At 27.2% G+C, this 19,606-nt stretch overlaps 1 protein-coding gene across 2 annotated transcripts in view; it reads right to left on the minus strand.

The window, feature by feature from the left end:
• Nucleotides 1–18,254: 18,254 nt before the first annotated feature.
• Nucleotides 18,255–19,606, minus strand: part of LOC122269664 (degenerin mec-10-like) — a 44,862-nt gene continuing 43,510 nt past the window's right edge. For both annotated transcript variants that reach the window (XM_043043810.2, XM_071184589.1), the window contains exons 11-13: nucleotides 18,711–18,751; nucleotides 18,551–18,623; nucleotides 18,255–18,470 (exon numbers count right to left, since the gene is read on the minus strand). In XM_043043810.2, coding sequence (XP_042899744.1) covers nucleotides 18,318–18,470; nucleotides 18,551–18,623; nucleotides 18,711–18,751 — 267 coding nt within the window. In that variant the 3' untranslated portion in view covers nucleotides 18,255–18,317. The remainder of the gene's footprint in view (nucleotides 18,471–18,550; nucleotides 18,624–18,710; nucleotides 18,752–19,606) is intronic.

A 19,606-nucleotide genomic window follows, 5' to 3' on the forward strand; every position in this document is an offset into this window, starting at 1 on the left:
TATCAGATAATGCGTTATGTCTATGGAATCGGAATGTAATATGCTGAATTTTAAAAACTTTTTAAAAGTTAACTCGATATTGAAATAAGAAGTTAAAAATTGCATTTTATTTACACTTATTTAAAAATTAAAAATACTAAACTAAATATTTCGCAAATAGATTTACTTATTTGGAAAAATTTATCCTGGTAGAGAATACGATTATACTAAACTTCATCTTATTTTATTATGTTTATTAAAAGTTTTTTATTTTTTTAAAACCCTACAATTCTTGATATGTCTATACATATCAATGAAAAGTAGTCCTCTCTCCAGCCATTACTGGTCATCATCATTCAGCCATTACATTCCTTTGCTTTTTACTCAAAAGCAAAGATTGAATAATATACGTGCATTAAAAGTCCTGCTAGATGAAAAAATATATATGACCCTACATAAGGAAAAATAACAATGCTTAATTCACGAAAAATGTCTGACCTCTAAATGAAATAAAAATTAGAATTTTAGTTACTTTTCGCTGTCGCGAAAAACGACGCTAAGTCCAAATTGATAGACAAGTTAAACTACTTCCCATGAAGCTAACCCCTGCTGGTGTGTTTTTAAAATATCGGAGATAGTTAAACTTGTCCTCTCTCATCTACGGTCCTCTAACCTAGACTTACCTTATATTTTTTAAAAAAATAAATAGCTTCTATACCTGCAACCTATTTCAGCTCATTGCTCAGTGCTCACATGTACATAAATATCACTAATTGTTTTACTGTTATGCAATGTTAAATTGCTGAAACTTTTATAACAAATAAGCATGGGATACAGCCATCGTTTCTAAAAATAGACATAATGAGACTTATAAATTGCATTTTTTTTTATTTATAAAATAATTTATTATTTTTTGTATAAGTCATTCAACTACTTATTCAGATTGTTAGTCCTTGAATTTCATAGATGGATTTGTGTGGAGTTGTTTTATTCGAAGGAATGTATTCTTTTAGTTTTATTTCCAATAAAAGCATTATAAGTTAAAATAACAAAGCAATTCGGTTATATTAAAAGTCATATAGCAGCAATTTAGTCATATTAAAATTTTTACGTAACAAAACATTTTTATTTTTGAATTAGTAAAATACTTTTAAAAATACTTACCTATCCTCTATTTTTTTTAAATATTGGTATTTTTTTATTCTTCATCCCTTATTTTTAAAATTAATAGATCAATATTGTTTTTTTCAAATCATGTATTTCGTATTCATCGTTTATTTATTTGTTTTAGATTAAGAAACAATTCAAAGCAATAATTGATAATGTATATCGTAAAACTATATTAAATCTATATTTTATTTTATCAATAGAAATAAAAGAACTAATATTTCGAAAGCACAGTAAAAAAAATCTATGAAAGTTCTTAGTAATATCCATAATTCATGAAATACAAAATAATATAATTCCTAGAAACTGAAGCGGTAACATTACTTGATTAAAAAATACTTCTTTCTTTTCAAAAATATATAAATTGTAAATAACAGTTGACATGTTTCAAGAGATCAAAAATAGTTGTCCATCTTCAAGATTTGCCAGACGTGGATGAGAAGAAACGAAAGTGATTTGAAAAGTAAAAATTTAAAATTGCCACCGAAAAATGGAAAAATATAAGTGAGAAACAAAACTAGAAAATCCACAGTATCCGAGAGAGAGAAAAGAGTTGAAAAATAGAACAAGGATTACCACAGTGGCTGATATGAGTAAATCAGTGTAAAATGCATTTCCCTGCGCTATGGAAAAATGGGGAGAAATAAAATCACTAGCAAGAGAATCAGCATTCAAATGAATAAAATAAGATTCCAGGGCATCAAGATGACTTGATGTGACTGGGAATTTTTTGCATTGTCCAACGAAATTGTATTTATGCTCAAGATACCTACAATGTGCAGCAAATGCTGATTTCTTGTATTCTTGATACCTATGTTCTTAAGTCTAAATTTCAAATGTAATAAATAAAAATTTATTACTTCTTTTCTTATAAATACTTTTAAAGATGGGTTTATTTTTCCAGCGGAAATAGTTATTCAACACTTATTTCCTCAAGAGATGGCTGCACTGGCTGGCTCTGTTTATTATCGAATTCTTGTGAGTTTTATTGGTGTATAACTTGATTTCCCTCCAGGTGGCACCACTATTATAAGTTTTAAATTGAATCACAATAGTGATATTTATCTCAAATTTTAATTGTCTTCTTAAATGAAATTTTTCGTAGAATTATGTGTAGTTGAGTTTATTGATATCTAATTAGTATTGTTGTATCACTTTTATAAAGTATTATTTAATTCGTGACTCTCTTTATCGTTGGACTATTTTTTTTGACGTTAACTGGTGTTACGCTACTGCTCGTGGGATGAAAAAGGGTCAGTCAGAAACTCATTCGCTTTGCTGACACGTGGATAAAAGGTAGTGGAGAATGGCTGAGAGAGTTGATGAACGAAAGTGGTGAGCGAAGTTAGGCCGGAGCCACTAAGTAAGAATCGGATTGCCTGTCCAAGCGGTCCCATTGCTGAAAGTCTGCTGATCCACAGGTTCTAACTGCCATACTATTAGAAGGAAGTCTGAAAGGAGTTTTGGTGTGCTGTCGATCAGAAACTGGAGTGTTGACCTGTTCCACAAATTCTGATTGCTATACCGGTGGACGTTCAAGGGATTTGGTCCGTAATTTAGCTTGGATTTAAAAACTCTAAGTTCGGTTTCAGAATAGTTTCAAAAGAATAATTTTTAATTGCTTTTAGTAGATTTTTAGATAATTACACCTTTTATTTTTAGTAGCTTTTACTGGATTTGGAGAATGCTGTGTCTTTTATTTTCAATTGCTTTAGTAGATTTTCAGATAAGTGTGACTTTTATTTTTAAAAGTTTTTACTGGATTTGGAGAATATTGTACCTTGTATTTTTAATTGCATTTCATTGAAAATAAAATTTCGTATTGCTAAATTTCAAATCTGAAGTAATTGATAATTTGTACCTATGTGTACCTATGTGATATCTACGTAACAGCATTTGGAAATGATTTGAGCTTGCATTTTTTTGGAAATATTTAGTATCAATAAAATTGTTTGTAAATGTTTAATGTTGCAAATAATTCCTTGACTGTTTTTTTTCGAACCTAAGAAATACTGTTACCAAAGTTACTTTCTTGATCACTAGATAACGTAAGCTGAATTTGAGTGGTAACAGTTGATAAAGCATGTCTGCTTTGTCCCATATAACCAAGGTCGGACTGACAAGAAATGTGGCAAATGCCCCAGTTATTATCAAAACTAATTATACTATCTTCTTAGGCAATCTTTTTTTTTCTCTCTGTCAATGATGTCTTCTAGTGTTTTTTCCTTCATTTTACCTTTATTTTTTTCAATTTTCTGTTTGCAACTTTACATTTTTAGTTTTAAATAACTTTTGTCTCTTCTCATTCGCGTCTGACAAGCTTTGAAAATGGGATCCTATTTTTCAGCCCTTGAAACGTGTTGATTCTTATTTCCAATCCATATGTATTTAAAACGAATGAATTTTTTTTAAATAAAGTAACTATAAATATAAATTGAATTATTTTTAAAACTTGTAAGGTATGAAAAGTATTGCTCACTTATAAAAAATATAGAATGTATAAAAATATTGTTAATATTACTTACAGAACTTGTAAAAATATAGTTAATATTTGTATTTAAAAAAGTAATAGCTGACCAATTTATATATTAACTCAAAAAAGTATGATTTAATTTCATTTTTTAAATTGTGTTTAGTCTAGAAAAACTTTGAAAGCACTTATTGTATTTATTGAATAGGAAGTATCTTCAAAGTAAAATATCAAAATTATCCTGAAAAAGAGATTCATTAAAATATATACACAGTTTTTAGTGTAAATAAATATAACTCACATTAAAATATAAATACAGAAGATGCACTCCTATTTGTATCCTCTTCGGGTATAGCTTTTGCACCAACAAAAATAATTTTTTCTATCAAAAACTTGATGTTGAAGTAAAAATGTAAAAGTTGATAAGAATCTTGTAAAGTTTTTCCAATTAACTTTGGCCTTGCGAATAAATTTCGCTATAAGTCAAAGATACGAAAACTGAAAAAGTCTCCTTTAAAGACAGCTTTTGCTGGTTTGGTAATTTTCTTAATGCAACCCAAGGGAAAATTGAGCAGGAAAAAAAATAAAACTAATTTCAAACTTTTCTGGAAAGTTGTAGGGTGTTTTCTTTCCTGATTTTATGCTTTAAATGAAAATTTCCTTACGATTATTATTACGGAAAACTTAACATATTTTTTATATCTCCTAAGTTGAACGAGAATGCATGTGAAAAATAAACGAATAGATGAAAATCATAGCGGAAACAAAACAATCATTCAATAAATTTACTTAGTTTTTTAATATAACATAATTTTTTTCAATCCCTATAAAAAAACTCAGTTGATTCTCTCAGAAAAAAATTTTTCTATTCAAAAATATGTTTAAACGGATTTATTTCAAAGGCAAAATTTTAACTTGGGACATTAATTTTATTTTGATAACGTCAAAAGTCTTTCTACTATCGTCAGATCAGCTCATCTTTACAATGTAAAAATTTTTTTAATCACATAAATGACGATTCCCTAGTTAACGATATAAGTTTCTTTCCAACCCTCTATAGCGCTTGACAATTTGCGTTACCCCGAAGTGTTTCTCTCTGCTACCGCTGGCTTATAGAATTTGTTTTTAACCTTTAGTTTATTTTTCAATTAGTCAATGGCAATTTTCCACTTTATCTCTAAAATATGTGTTTTTAAATGTAGCGAAGCTATTTCTCACTGATACCCCCCAAAGGGCTTAGAGAATGTTACGAACGCGAATGACATTTGTTTTCCTTTGCTCATCCACGTCAGGTGAGTTAGTGAGTCCAGAGAACAGGTGCTTATTTTCAAGCCCAACGTGAACAACCCTGCTTGCCCCGTGTGTGCAGCAAATTGGTGATGACTGCATTAAAAAGTAAAAAGTGCTGACTGTATTGTGAAAACCCTTCCCCATCTACCCAACTCGAAAGAAAGAATCTGTTTACTCCTGCTAATGGCAAAATAAGCACTCTTTCCCTTCTTTTATCGTTCAGTTTTATTTTATTTTTTGAGTGTATTTATTATTATTATTTTTTTACTTTCGTCATGTTGCATTGGAAAAAAGGAAATTCAAACGCTCATAACATGTCTATTTTCTTTAACGCTCATAACAGGTCTGCTTGTTACTCTCATAACGTGCTTACTTTCTTTTCATTGAAGCATTATTTACATTATCAAATATACCTTAATAATATTTTAAACTAGATCTAATTTCTGAATCAAGCTTGAAATTGAACCAATTTATCGGATTTACAAGTTTAAAAACTTTTCCGTATCAAGGATTAGTGTCGGTAACTTTTTTCCGTATCAAGGTTACAGGGATGTTATGACTCATTCAGATTGAACTGAAACCTAACGTTCTAATATTGTAGTAAATATGTTTTTAACGATGATATTTTTAAGTTTCATTTTTTAAATAGAACTATAAATATATGGTCATTTTCCAATTTACTAACCTCAAAAAATCAACTTGCACAAAACTTAAACTGACTTCTATGCTTTAGTCAAGCTTGTAGCAATCTTAATACCCAATATTATGGTTAATTTTAAACGGAAATTTGATTAAATTGTAAATCAAAATATCGTTGATTTCCAATATACCGTTCAAGCTTATAACAATATCAAAACGATGCTAAGATAAATCATACTGTTATTTAATTTAGCTTTCTTAAATTTGATTACTCGAATTTATGATACATTTTGAACAGAAACATGATTCAATTCTAAACCAAAATGTTGCTCAAGCTTGCAACAATCTTAATAGGGTGAGTTGAATCATATTAACATTCAACTTAATTTTCTTAAATTTGATTAATTGATTCCATGGCTCATTTTGAAGAGAAAAAGGATTTAATTTTAAACGAAAATATTATTCAAACTTGCTACAATCTTAATAAGATAAATTAGATCATATTATTGCTCAATTTCACCTTATAAAATTTTTTAATCGATTCTAAACCTCATTTTGAAGGGAAACAATATTCAATTCTAAACCAAAATATTGTTCAAGCTTGCAGAAATCTTAATGAGATGATAAATTGAAAAATATTATTGTTCAACTTTATTTTCTTAAATTATATCACTCGATTCTATGATTCATTTTAAAAAGACACACATTTCAATTCTAAACCAAAAACTCGTTCTAGCTTGCAGCAATCTTTATACATTAAAATGAATCATATTATCATTCAACTTCACTTTCTCAAAACTGATTACTAGATTTTATGATTCATTTTGAAAGGAAACCGTAATTCCATTCTAAAACAAATTATCGTTCCAGCTTGCAGCAATCTTGATACGGTAAATTAAATCATGTTATCGTATACCTTCATTTTCGAACATTTGATACTCGATACTATGGTTCAATTTGAAAGGAAACATGATTCGATGATTCTAAACCAAAATACCGTTCAATCTGGCAGAAGTTTTAATACTGTTTAATCATATTAACGTTCGACTTCACTTTCTTAAGTTTTATCACTTGTCTATTTGGCCCTATGGTGTTATGGTTCACTTTTTTTAAGAACATATTGTGTTTTAATGTTAAAACAATTTCTGTACAAGTGCAAAAAAAAAATAATTCTAACAGTCAAACCAACACCAAAAGTAAAAATTTTGAACTTAGTAATTTAAATAACAATATTGACATTTAAAAAAAAAATTTAGCTTTTTGCAAGAGATTAAAAATTAAAATTAGCAATATACAATTTCCTTACTAAATTATCAGTCCTAAATTTCATAAAATTCCAGTAAAATTTAGAACTATTACATGTGGGTCTAATACTTATTTTAAACCTGGCACCATTTTTCCTTACTACTTAAATAAGATTATTAACTATATTACTAAAGAAGGTTTCACTTGGATTATCACTAATAATCAACCGATTTTAGATTTCATTAAACATAATAAAATTAATTCTATTGCGACTTTTGATTTCCAGGATCTTTTTAATAGCATTCCCCTTTCTAAACTAAAAGATGTCCTTTTGAATTATTACTATGATTTTAAAAATATCCTTTGTTGCGATTTTGATTATTGGGAAACTCTGATTAATTTTTGTCTTTTTAGTAATTATCTTTACAGTGGAAAGGATATTTTTCTTCAAATTAATGGAATACCACAAGGATCTAATTATTCATCTCTCTTAGCTAACTTATTTTTGCATTGTTATGAAAAAATTGCACTGTTAGTATTAAATTTGTTTTTTGGTATATTGATGACTTAATTATCTTTAATTTCCAAGATTTTACTATTTTATTGAGTGATATATACCCTGAGGAATTAATCTTACTTCGTAATCATGATGATAATATTAAATTCAATTTTTTGGATTTCGGTATTATGAAAGTTGAAAATATCTGCTTTGTTGATTTATACGATAAAAGAAATTATTTTAATTTTAATATTAATAAACTAGTTACTTGGAATTCTAATGTTTCTAGGAGCATCTATTTAAATACCACTTTAAATGAAATGAACAGAATTAAAAGAATATGTAGTAATATTTATTTATCCAAAAACCAAATCGATAAACTCTTTCAAAATTTGATAAAAAACAATAAATACCCAACTAAAATAATAAAATTCTATATAAAATCATTGAATTAATCGTATATTTTTGTGTATATATTTATTAAACATTTTTTTTAGTTGTTAATTTTTATAATTTCCCCATGTGCAAATCCATTTCAGGTAAATCAATTGCCAAAATTATTTACTAAATAATTTCTTTGTTAATTTGTATTATTTTTCCATGTGCAAATTCATTTCGGGCTAATCCGTGGTTAGAATTATTTACTAAAAATTCCTTTACTGAATAATTTCCTTTGTTAATCTATACAGTTTTTCCATGTGCAAATCCATTTCGGGCAAATTCGTGTTAAAATTATCTATTAATTTTTTTTTCTTTTATAATTTAAATAATTTTTCTATGTGCTAATTCATATCGTGCAAATACGTTGCTGAAATTATTTGCAAAACAGGCAATTCATGTTTCTCCTTTCTATTTTATTTTTTTTCTTAAATAAACATCTATCTTTCAAAACTATTTATGATCAATTTTTAGAATTATCCAGTATAATATTACCTTGCGCACATCCATTTCGGGGCCATCCTTGGTAACTAACAAATCAAAGCTCAGAATAACAAATCACTTCAGCAGTGCAGTAAGAACGACACTTTAAAAGCCTCTTGTTACACTCAATTTGCGTTTTTGTTTTCATCTTTTGTTTTCATATTTTGTAATCTGGCAATCTTTCTGCGAAAACATTTTTAAATCATTCTTAAAAAAATTTTCTGTCCATGTAAGTTGATCTGATTTTGCTACTCGCTTTATAGTCCCTTTTCAATGTTTTTTCTTTTCATTTCATTTTATTTTCTGTTTTTAAATGTTATTTTTACTTTTAGTGATCTATTTTATTTGCTGTTATTTTTATAAAAAAAATTTTTGAGTGCTCCTCGCACTGTTGTATTAATATATTTTGCTTTGGCTTTATTGATACAATAGCAGAAAGCACTCTGTTTTGCGGATATAATCGTGTGGGCTGAAGAAAAGATTATGTCTTTTTCTTCCGGTTTTATTTTTCCGGTTTTTTAAATAAAATTTCATCCTCTTTTTTTTTATTATATAAACTGTTATTTGTTACTTTTTACTTTTTATTCCCCCCCCCTTTTTTTTTCATATGTCTATAATTTTTCTTTGTTTTATTCTTCATTTTGAACTTATAATTGGGTTNATTCGGAGTAAAATAGGAAGCAATACAATTACTGAACAAAAATCTGAGCTTTTACTGAAAGTGGAGAAAAAAAAAAGCCGCGTTCATTTTTGTTGATTATTTACTAAGATATAAAATTACTATTTCTATACTGATGCTTTTCTATGAGATGATTGACAGCATTTTCTATTGATTTTTTTCTCTTATTTCATTCGCAGAAAAATGACTTTTCACTGCAATACTATAGAAAAAATATTAAGATCCAAAAAAATTATTCAAAAGCTAATTTAAATTTAAAAACGCTAAAAAAAAAATCGGCTTTGTTTCTAAAGTTGCATGTAAGCTTAAAAATTAGATATTCGTTTTTTTTCAGGTTCTGACTTGTTTTTTTTAAACAGGAAGCAAACTTCAAACGAAAAAAAATTTTCAGCAATCGGGTCATTAAGTGCATATTTTGTTTTATTTTTAAATATTGGACGCAACATTGATTCAAAATTGTTTAGATACCATTTTGAAAATTTATTGAGGAGATTCCTTTATTTCGGTTAATTATATAATATTTCACTGAGAAGTTGGTTTTAATTAACTATTTATCTCTAATTGTATTTGCATATTAATAATTATACTCATTGCAGTTTAATTATTGTTTATTTTACAACTTATACCACGATATAAGTAATTTACAAAAGGAAAAATACAAAATGATTAAACTGCAATTATATGCTCCTCAAATACAATAAATATATAGTGCTGCAATGCTCTATAAATATAGTAAAAACAATGACTATTATGACTGAAAAGTAGTTGCAATAATAAATTTAATTTAAATTTGCATATTCATTAAAATATTTCATACTGCACCAAAATATGCCTTCAATTGTTCAGCAGAAAGAGAACATAAACAATTAGTTATAAATGTTCACAATTAGTGATAAATGTACCAGTATTTAAAGAGAAACCAAATAAGAAACAAATTGCCTGTGAATTAAAAGTGAAGTCTAGAAGAAACTGAACTGTTTTTATATGTAATTTAAGTACTCCACAAAGAGCAATAAAAAGTGTTTCCTTACAAGTTTCTATGACATAAAATACAGTTCGTCGGTTTTAAAACAAAAAGAAAAATGGCTTCTTTTATTGTTGTAACCGAATAGTAACCTGACTATTAGGTATTTTATAATTAGTAAATTTTCCGGAGGCACGAAATACTTTTTTTTGTTTGCGAATTTAAGAAGTTGTGACTGAAGTTATTGCAGAGCTTTTAAAATGATATTAAGGAGTAAAAAGTTAAAAACAAATTTCTTAGTTTTGTATTATAAAGTTTGGAGTTTAATTTTTTTCTTATTATGAACATTAACTTTTATGGGTCATTAACGGCACGGCTGCTAATTTTTTTTTTTTTTTAAGTAACTAATGAATTTAATGGGCCCATAAAACAAAATTAAAGACTAGCTTTTGAAACTTATGCAAAAGTGCACGTGTTATAATAAAACAAAAGTTCAAGTAAATTCTTTAATTTGCTTTATTTTATAATAATATATTATAAAATGCAAAAGATTATTCTCAACATTTTATTAAATATTTTCAATATATGTATTTTTGAAAAATTATGATAATTTATGTTTTTCAAGTTATAGTTCGGTTTTTATTTTGGATATTAAAAAGTAATTTTGCACTGTATGTTAATGACATTTAGGGTAAAGGAGAAAAGCATAGTTCTGTTAATAGTAACCGAAGTATACAGTATATAAAATATTCATTTGGTCTTTTTTCCATTTGTATAGTAAAGGCTTAAGGAAAATTCTAGTTTTCAAAAGTATAGTTCCTATTACATCCTATTTAGTAAAAAAATAAGAAACTGAAAAGTAAATTTAGCAGTATAAAAAAATTTTTTATGTCACACTCTGAAAGGTATCGTTGTAAAATAACAAAATTTTATGCATTTACGAAATTTTATCACACATTATAAAACTATATTTTTCGTGAATTTGACCGAAATCGTTACCGAATTCGGCCACTTACTTTGGTAAAAATTACTGAGATTTTTGGTGTTCCCATGGAGAGAAAAAAAACGAGGTAAATTTTACCCTATCATGTTAGTTTTGGCTATACTTTTTTTTCTCAGTGTAAAAGTATCGCCACTTGAAATAATTGGTGATACGCAGTAATTAAAATATAAATAACTATAACGGTCATGCTTAATGTTAATGTGACCAGAAATTGATTTTGTTAAATAATAAAATATTAAGGCAAAATAATCTATGTTTAGGTATTGCTAAGCAATTTTCTCAGTACGACTTGTTCCAGCGTTTTTATAAATATAAAAAGAATGTTATAAATACTTTTATCAAAATCAGGTTTAGCGTATTCTAATAAATCCAAATAAATTTATGAAATAATATAAAATAATATCTAAAAAGATTATATAATTTATCGAAATTTATAATATAAAATGATATTTAAATAATTTATGTAATGTATCAAAATTTTGAACAAATTTTGTACTGGAGATTAAAATTCCTCTAAAAATTAATTCGTATATTTTTTGTTTATTTACAACTTCAATGAAAAAGTAGCAATTAATCCTGTAAAACCATCATTTGCATTTTTTTTTCTCCTTTTGGTTCATTTTAATGAAATAAGAACTTTTAATAAATAAATAATATTTGTGAATGAGTGATGAAGTCATATAATATTGATAGCTTTATGAAGTTATTCTGTATGGGTAGAGGGCAAAACATATCAAATTTAAAGATAATTTATCCCTTTTTTACAATTTTTTTCTTAATCTTACATTATATGACTGCTAATATAGAATAATATCAGCCCCACACTCATACATGAAGAGTGTTATTAAATATTACCTTGTATTATTGCAAATATAACATGATATAAAGGGGAGAGGAGGCTAGTATGGACATAGGGCTAAAGTGGACATCTTGAATAACTTTTTGTTTAATGGTCAAACCTCTTCCGTGAGATATCGTAAATTGGTAACTGTGACTTCCAAATGCAGTTGCATAATCACACTAAGAATATTTTTGTAGAAAATTGTTAAGGAAGGTTTTTGAGGTGCTACAATAACTTTCAAATTTTCTGTTTACTCATTAATTAACATATTTTATTTTCAGAATTTCAAATGAATGTGATAAGTTAATGTAAGTGATATTTTTTTCACCCATTTTAATCTTAACTTTTTCACTGTATAGTTTAAATTAATCAGAATTAGGAATAAAACATATTTATGGGACTAGTGTAGACACGTGGTTATGGGGCTAGCTTGAATATGCTTTAAGTGTTTGTTAGTTTTTTTTCCTTTATAAGTCTGCAACTTGCAAATCAAGCTTTTATTTCTCTTATAAATCGCAATGATATCATATTCTATGTAAATAAATTAAAGCTTAGTGACAACATTGACTGAGTAGGAGTCAAAAATCTTTCCTAATCAAGTTATTAAAAAAAAACTTAAATAAAGGTAAAGAAAGCACTGCTGTCTGTTGTGCATTACGTTGGACGAGCGGAAGTTGTTTAAAAATTTGGAGATTATGATGTCCGATTCATTGGAAAAAATGATGGATATAGTTTTTCTAATCATGAATCTATCTTTATTTCCGAAAAAAAAACATTTCTCAAATACCAAAAGAAGAAACAATCGTCAAACTTCCATCACCAGTAATTGGTATTGTTTTTCCTACCTAATAGTGTTATTATGTAAGTGATATTGTTTTTCACCTATTTCAATCTTAACTTTTTCTCTACAGAGTTTAAATTAATCAGAATTAGTCGTAAAACATTCTTATGGGTCTAATGTAGACGCATGGTGGTGGGGCTGGGATGAATATGCTTTATGTGTTTGTTTGTTGTTTTCCTTTAAAAGTCTGCAACTTACAAATCAAGTTTTTTTTCTCTTATAAATCGCAATGATATCATGTTCTATGTAAATAAATTAAAACTGCGTGACAACATTGACTGATTAAGAGTTAACAACTTTGTACTAATCAAGTTATTTAAAAAGAAATACGTAGATAAAGGTAAAAAATAAAGCAGTGTTGTGCATTACGTTGGACGAGTGGAAGTTGTTGAAAGATTTGGAGATTATGATGTCCGATTCATAAAAAAAATTATGAATATAGCTTTTCCAACCATCAATCTATCTTTATTCCCGAAAAAAATACATTTCTCAAATACCAAGCGAAGATATAATTGTCAAACTTCCATCACCAGTAGTTGGTAGATCTACAAAGACTCAAATCAATACATATTTAAAGTTGCCATTTCAATATTTTTGATAAAATAAAAATAATAATTTGTCAAATAAACTAAATTGAATAATGGTAATCAAGTACATTGATTTGGGTTTAAATGTCATTTTTAGTTAAAGGCTCTATTACAAAGCAGTATTTTAATTAATATATGTGTAAATATTTTTTCTCCAATAAAGTTTAGCTTGAAATAATTTAACTTAGGCCTTATGTATACCTTTTTTGAATAGTAATAAATTGCTACTAAACAAGTTTTCAAGTTTGTTTACGCTAGCTTATTAGCTTGCATACACTTGCCCTATACAGTAAGGATAGTGAGGACAAAAAAAAAACAATTTTTTTTACATAATTATTATGGAAAAACTAATAATGTATTAAAATTTTCAAATTATTATTAGGAAAGTACTTATTGAGTTAAAAATTATATTTAATAAAATTTTTGGACAAATTTGTAAAAGCTGCCCACATTGGTCTTTTTTCCCTATTTACGATTGAAAGACATGTAACTAAAAGCTCTCATAAGAATTTCTATCCTTTTTCCATCTTATATTCCCAATACAGCAGAATACTTCATTTTTTTCATGTTCTTACTTTGAAAAGTACTTTGAAAAAGAATTTGGGTTAAGGTTAAATGTACCTTAAATAAATATTTTTTTACAAAGCTGATTTTTTCCCCTAAAAATGCTTTTAAACTCATACTTTTGAAATTGTATTGACATCGTTTTTAGATAAACCTTTATGTTGGACTTTAAAATAGTCTGAAAAAGCGGATCAAAAGCTAAATCCAGGTTAAGTTGAAAACTTTCAAAGAGATGTTGGTACTTCATTGATACTCACATCTATGAATTTTATATCCCTTTCTATTTAAGTGTTAGATGCACAAAAGAAGTGAACACTTTTTTTTTTCAATATTTTTGTAAACATTATAGGTATACATGTATTTAAGTAAATATAAATAAATTTATAAAATGCGTACTTTTGCGTTAACATATGTATTATTATATACAATATATTTTTACGTAATGAAAATCAGTAATATCTAAATCTTAGTCAGATTTAAAAATTACAGAGGATTGTAATTACTTAACACTTCAGTAATGCTCACATCAAGGAATTTTATTCCCTTTTATATTTAAGTACTACGTAGACAAGTAAAAGTTGTGTTACATTCGTATATATTACGTATCAATATATTTTTGTAAATAAACTTATGACTACACATATTTTCATGCAAATATATAAATGTTTAGTTAAAAAATAATTGACAGAGGCAAATGCTGAATCCTTAAAAGATGCTTAGACCAAAAAATTTTATTTCCTAGTTATAAGGTCAAACATCTAGTTATGAGACAATATTTCTAAGACATTATTTCCTAGTTATAAAAGGAAACGTTTGGGGCAGTACTGTGATAATTTATAATATCGAGAAATTGAATTTAAGAGTACTTTTGGTGATAGAGATTAAGATTTCTATACAGGTAAAAAGATATTTCTCTATAATGTGTATTTATTTACTTGAAACTTAGGAAACATTTAAATTACCTCACAGGTAAAAAGATATTGCTCTATAATGTGTATTTATTTACTTGAAACTTAGGAAACATTTAAATTACCTCTTTGGAAACAATACTAAGGCACATCTTGATGTTCAACTACGAACTCAAAATATGTCGATTATCATTATTTTGTACCGAATTTATCAAAATTTATTTTTATTTCGTCAGANCAAAGTTTTGAAATATGTGTATGGCAAAAGTGTATGGCAAAATTTTGCCATAGGCAAAACCCCATAGGAATATCCTATGGCACTTTTTATGGCAAACCTATGGCAAATTTTCCTAAGGGAACTTCATGAATCCAGAATTGTATATGTTTTTGATATTTTACTTTGCCTTTTAAAAACTTACAAATTTTACTTAAGCGTTTATGCGATTTTTCCCCAAAACTGTTTAAAGTATATTTAAGCACGGGTGCTTTTTTAAGAAAAAAGGTTAAGCTTTTGGCAATTTATTTTCAATTAAAAGGTTTGATAAATCCCTGTTTCCAGTCCTTAATTTCCAAAACATTTTAAAAAGCCTTATTAAAAATACATGCGCCTATTTAATATATTTTTTAAACTAGGATCAAAGCAAAAATTTTTGTTCAAGAAACTCATACACTTAAAAAAATATCTTTGCACTTCCCTGATATCCCCCCATTGATTTTATAATCAAGAAATAGCTTTTTTATAACTTATAAATCTTACCATAACTAAATTCAATATATTCAGCTCTGTGCCATTCTAGGTAAAACTTAATTTTACATTTTTATTAGTTAGAAGTGCAGAGAATGTATATTGATTTCTATACTATGAACTCTATATTTGCATTATTTAGCAAATATTTGTTTATTTTCGAAACTTGTTTGGTAATTTAAATGCTGAAATTATTTAGGAATCACTGAATGATAATTATTCAATTAAAAATCTTGAATATGTTTTTCCTAACGATACTTTTTTAAGTAACATTTGTATCGGAATATTTATTTATCTCAAGGAAAAGAGTACTCTCATCTCAATGAAGAATCACAGATGAAAAATCTCGTACAGATATATATTTAATACATATATATACATATTGTATATAAACTGCTGTTTGTAGAAAATGCAACACCATGAAGGAATCATCAGAATCAAATGAAATATTATTTTAATAATGGATGTACTGATACAAATAAATCTTTCGAAACCAAANAAATAAATAAACAAAATTCTTATGAAAATGTTCATGTTTCCATAAATATCCAAGCTAGGCTTGAGAAATTTTGTGCACTTATTGCATATAACAACCAAAATAATTTTTAAAATACACGTGCAATATATATATATATATATATATATACATATGTATATATAAACATAATATTTGTCCCCCATTAACTTATAATTTAAATGAAACTTTAAGCAAAATGCTAAAATAAAAAAACATTTGGTAGACGCAGTGTGTGCAGCCAAAAAAATTAGATATGAATAAAAAAAATTTTGCATACACTCAAAAACTTAGATACCTTTTCTAAACCGTTATTCGGTATGTACTCCCTATATCTGTTACTCTGTATCTGTTACTCTCTGTAAAATCTGTTTTTATTGAATTTTTTAATTATTTGTTTGTTCAATATTTTGAATTTTTCTTAATTTGGAAAAAAATATTAAAAAACAAGCAATTAGTTTTTCCGGATGATTTAACTTTAGACTGTTTGAAGTCTTATTGAAGATTCTCTTGTTCAAATGTAAGGGGAAATATTTTTCTACATAGACATTTTTCTACATAAAAAGATACCCATTAGTTGGGTACCTTTCTTTCCTACATCATTGGTTACCATTGGTTCCCCATTGGTTACGATGACTAAGAGAGACTGACATGATGACTTTCATGATGAAACGATTTCATTCTCTCTTGTATTTTTTTTCTCTTATTTCGTTTATCAACAAAGTAACTTTTGTCATCGCACCCATCAATTTTAATAAGATAACTAGGAGAGGAGGTTAAGTAGGCGAGTAAATAATACCTGATAAACAATGATGTAAGCAAAATTTTGCTTACATCATGGTTCAAAAGAGCAGAGAATTAATATTTCTGAGATACTCAGTGAGAAATACACAGACATCACCAAATATACAATGGCAGATTGCTAATTACGAAACAGAAAATTATTAGATTTGAAATAAAAAAATATTAAAAAAAACAATGGGTAATAAAGCTCATGTAAAAATCACATTTCCAGGATCGATCTTTCTCTTCAAAATCATCCCAATCTGAAAAAGCACGAATATGTGCCCAAGATTAGTGCATGAAGCCCTGATACCAAAATATTAATTTTTATTTTTGGGTTTTTATTTTTATTTATGATGGAAATTCTTTCCATCTTACCCCATGTAGCTATTTTGGTTTTAAACTTGCTAGCCAGTACCCGAGCTTATTATAAACAAATTATAACAATCAGGATTTCGAGCGATTTAAATTATATTTTGAGAATATTTTATGACGAAAAGTAAAGTGCCATAGTCTGATAACTTATAAACTATGAAGTTCAAATATTACACAAAAATCAAATAAATACATGGGGTCTCCACTACTAAAAAAATGATCTCTACTAACATTGCTTCTAGAGAATTTCATAACCCGACACAAGAGACTTAATTGCCTTTGTATGTACTGCTTAGAAGTACTGCTTTGCATGTACTGCTTACTACTTAGTTCATCTTTCTTTAATTCGCCAAACATAACTTTGACTTAAAATAAAGATGATTCACATACTTGCTTGTCTTTCCTTACTTATAGTGAATTTCATTACCTAATAGAGTCTTAAGAATTACCCCAACAGTTGCTTTACTATGATTGTGTCAAAGGTATATCGAGTTCGTCCTCTGACGTTCATTGTTATCTTGCCTTTATTTACCCTTCAGGACTGAGACAAAAATTGAAGGTGATTCACCTATGTTTTTGTTTTTCGTTACTTATAGTGTTTTGAACCCAACACTAGATTCTTTAAAATTGCCTAAACGGTTAGTACTAATTATAATTGCGTCCAGAGGTGTACCGAGATCGGGATCGTACTAATCGGTTAATCACACGCTGGACAGGATAGGAGTTCCAATCCTGGGATTCAATGGGTCGACATTTTCCCAATATAAAAACATCACAAGTGCTATATTCCTTAATTGATACATCTGATTAAGAAAATAGGTCAAATTAAAAAAATAACAGATTGTTTTTTTTCCTTTCAAAACAAAAAGCATAGTATTTCCTATTGCTCACGATAGATGGCACCACTAAATACTGATATTTCTGTGCAAATTTTGAGGTTGGTACTACTACAAAATTATTGCAGTTTACAAACTGCAGTAACCTTGCAGTGCTTCAACTTCAAAAGTTCTGTAGCTAAATCAACAGTCTTCAAAATTCAATTTCTTTTTTTCTTTTTTCTTTTTTGTAGATTTTATGCAGTTTATTTTCAGCTGGGAAAATCTGCTTTTAACCGCATTTATATAGTTACATTAAATGGATAAACTTCTCTGATAAAATTATATATTTTATAACATTATATATCTTTTTATAACAAAAATCCAACTGGTGTCAAAATTCGTAAAACATAAATGCTAACATATTTTAAAGAGTTAGATATAACCTACTGGGTTTATTTTTTTATTTTTAACACAAAAAAAATATTTTACACATTATGAGTTGAAGAATTTTGTTTTTTCTTTTTAAAGAACTCCCAACCAATGTGAAATAAGGAATGGATAAAGTCTGTTGCCTGGACAAAAGATACTCCGAGCCAAATACCAAGGAATCCGCCAATATAGCTGAATATTTCCACTTTCTAGAATATAATACAAATTATGAATGAAAAATATAAGTTGTATATGAATATAATAAAAGTTTTTATTATTATATTTATACCTCGTATTTTGGACTGAATTCAAGATGTGTAATTTCCTTATCATTAATATGCACATCTACGTATATTAAACTTCTGTAAGAAATATATATTTATACAAATGAAAAAGTTTCAAAATTAAAATAAATTGAATTATGACAGTTATTGTCAGTAAAAACTTACGAATCTTTAGTGTAACTCAATTTAGAAACTGCAGATGAATACTGAAAAAATTGGCACAAGATTTAAAAACATTTTGTTCAAAACAATGAGAATAAGCATTATTTTCTGACTGATATAGAACACAAAAACGAACGATTCTTTTTTATAATGACGCTCTGGTAATTACTTTACATAAAATTATCAAAATCGTATGGTCTTTTTGTTTGAAAATAAATCTAGTAAACTTAAAAACTACATAAATAGTAAATTTGGTAAATTTATTTTTCCTCACTATGACCAACGTTTTAACCCCTAACTCTTAAGTGCGTTTATTTGTTGCGCCACTAGGTAACATCGTATTCATTTCAAAGAGGTAACTGATACAAATGTTCTATCAAAGAATTTATGGATGTCATAAACTACTTTTTATATAACAGGCAACAGATTGATACATTTAATAATTATCATTAATAAAAATCTTCACTTTAAAAATAAAAAAACCCATAAAATGAAAATATTTATGTTTGCATGCATAATAAAAAACATTATTTTTGAAACACTTAAAAATAAGCATAGAAAACGTAGAGAAATACAACAAAAATAAAAGAATAATTTTCAGAACCGGAAAAAGAAGTAGGGGTAAATTGGTTAAATCGGGAAGCTGAGATTCAAAAGTAAATTGAAGCTAAACTGTTTGACCGATAAACTATAGCATGTAATCAAGATAGTCTTTGTTTAGTTGTGTACAACATATCATTCATGAAAAGTCATAGATGTACTGCCTTTTTTACCAATATTTTTTTTCTAGGAAAAGTTACATCGCCTACTATTGTAATGACCACTTTACCCCACTAGTGATGTTAAACCGGATGCGCATGTTATCTCAATAAAAAATTTGAAAATACTTGAATTTCAGA

This window comes from Parasteatoda tepidariorum, chromosome 8 (genome assembly GCF_043381705.1).
Source record: "Parasteatoda tepidariorum isolate YZ-2023 chromosome 8, CAS_Ptep_4.0, whole genome shotgun sequence".
NCBI lineage: Eukaryota > Metazoa > Arthropoda > Arachnida > Araneae > Theridiidae > Parasteatoda > Parasteatoda tepidariorum.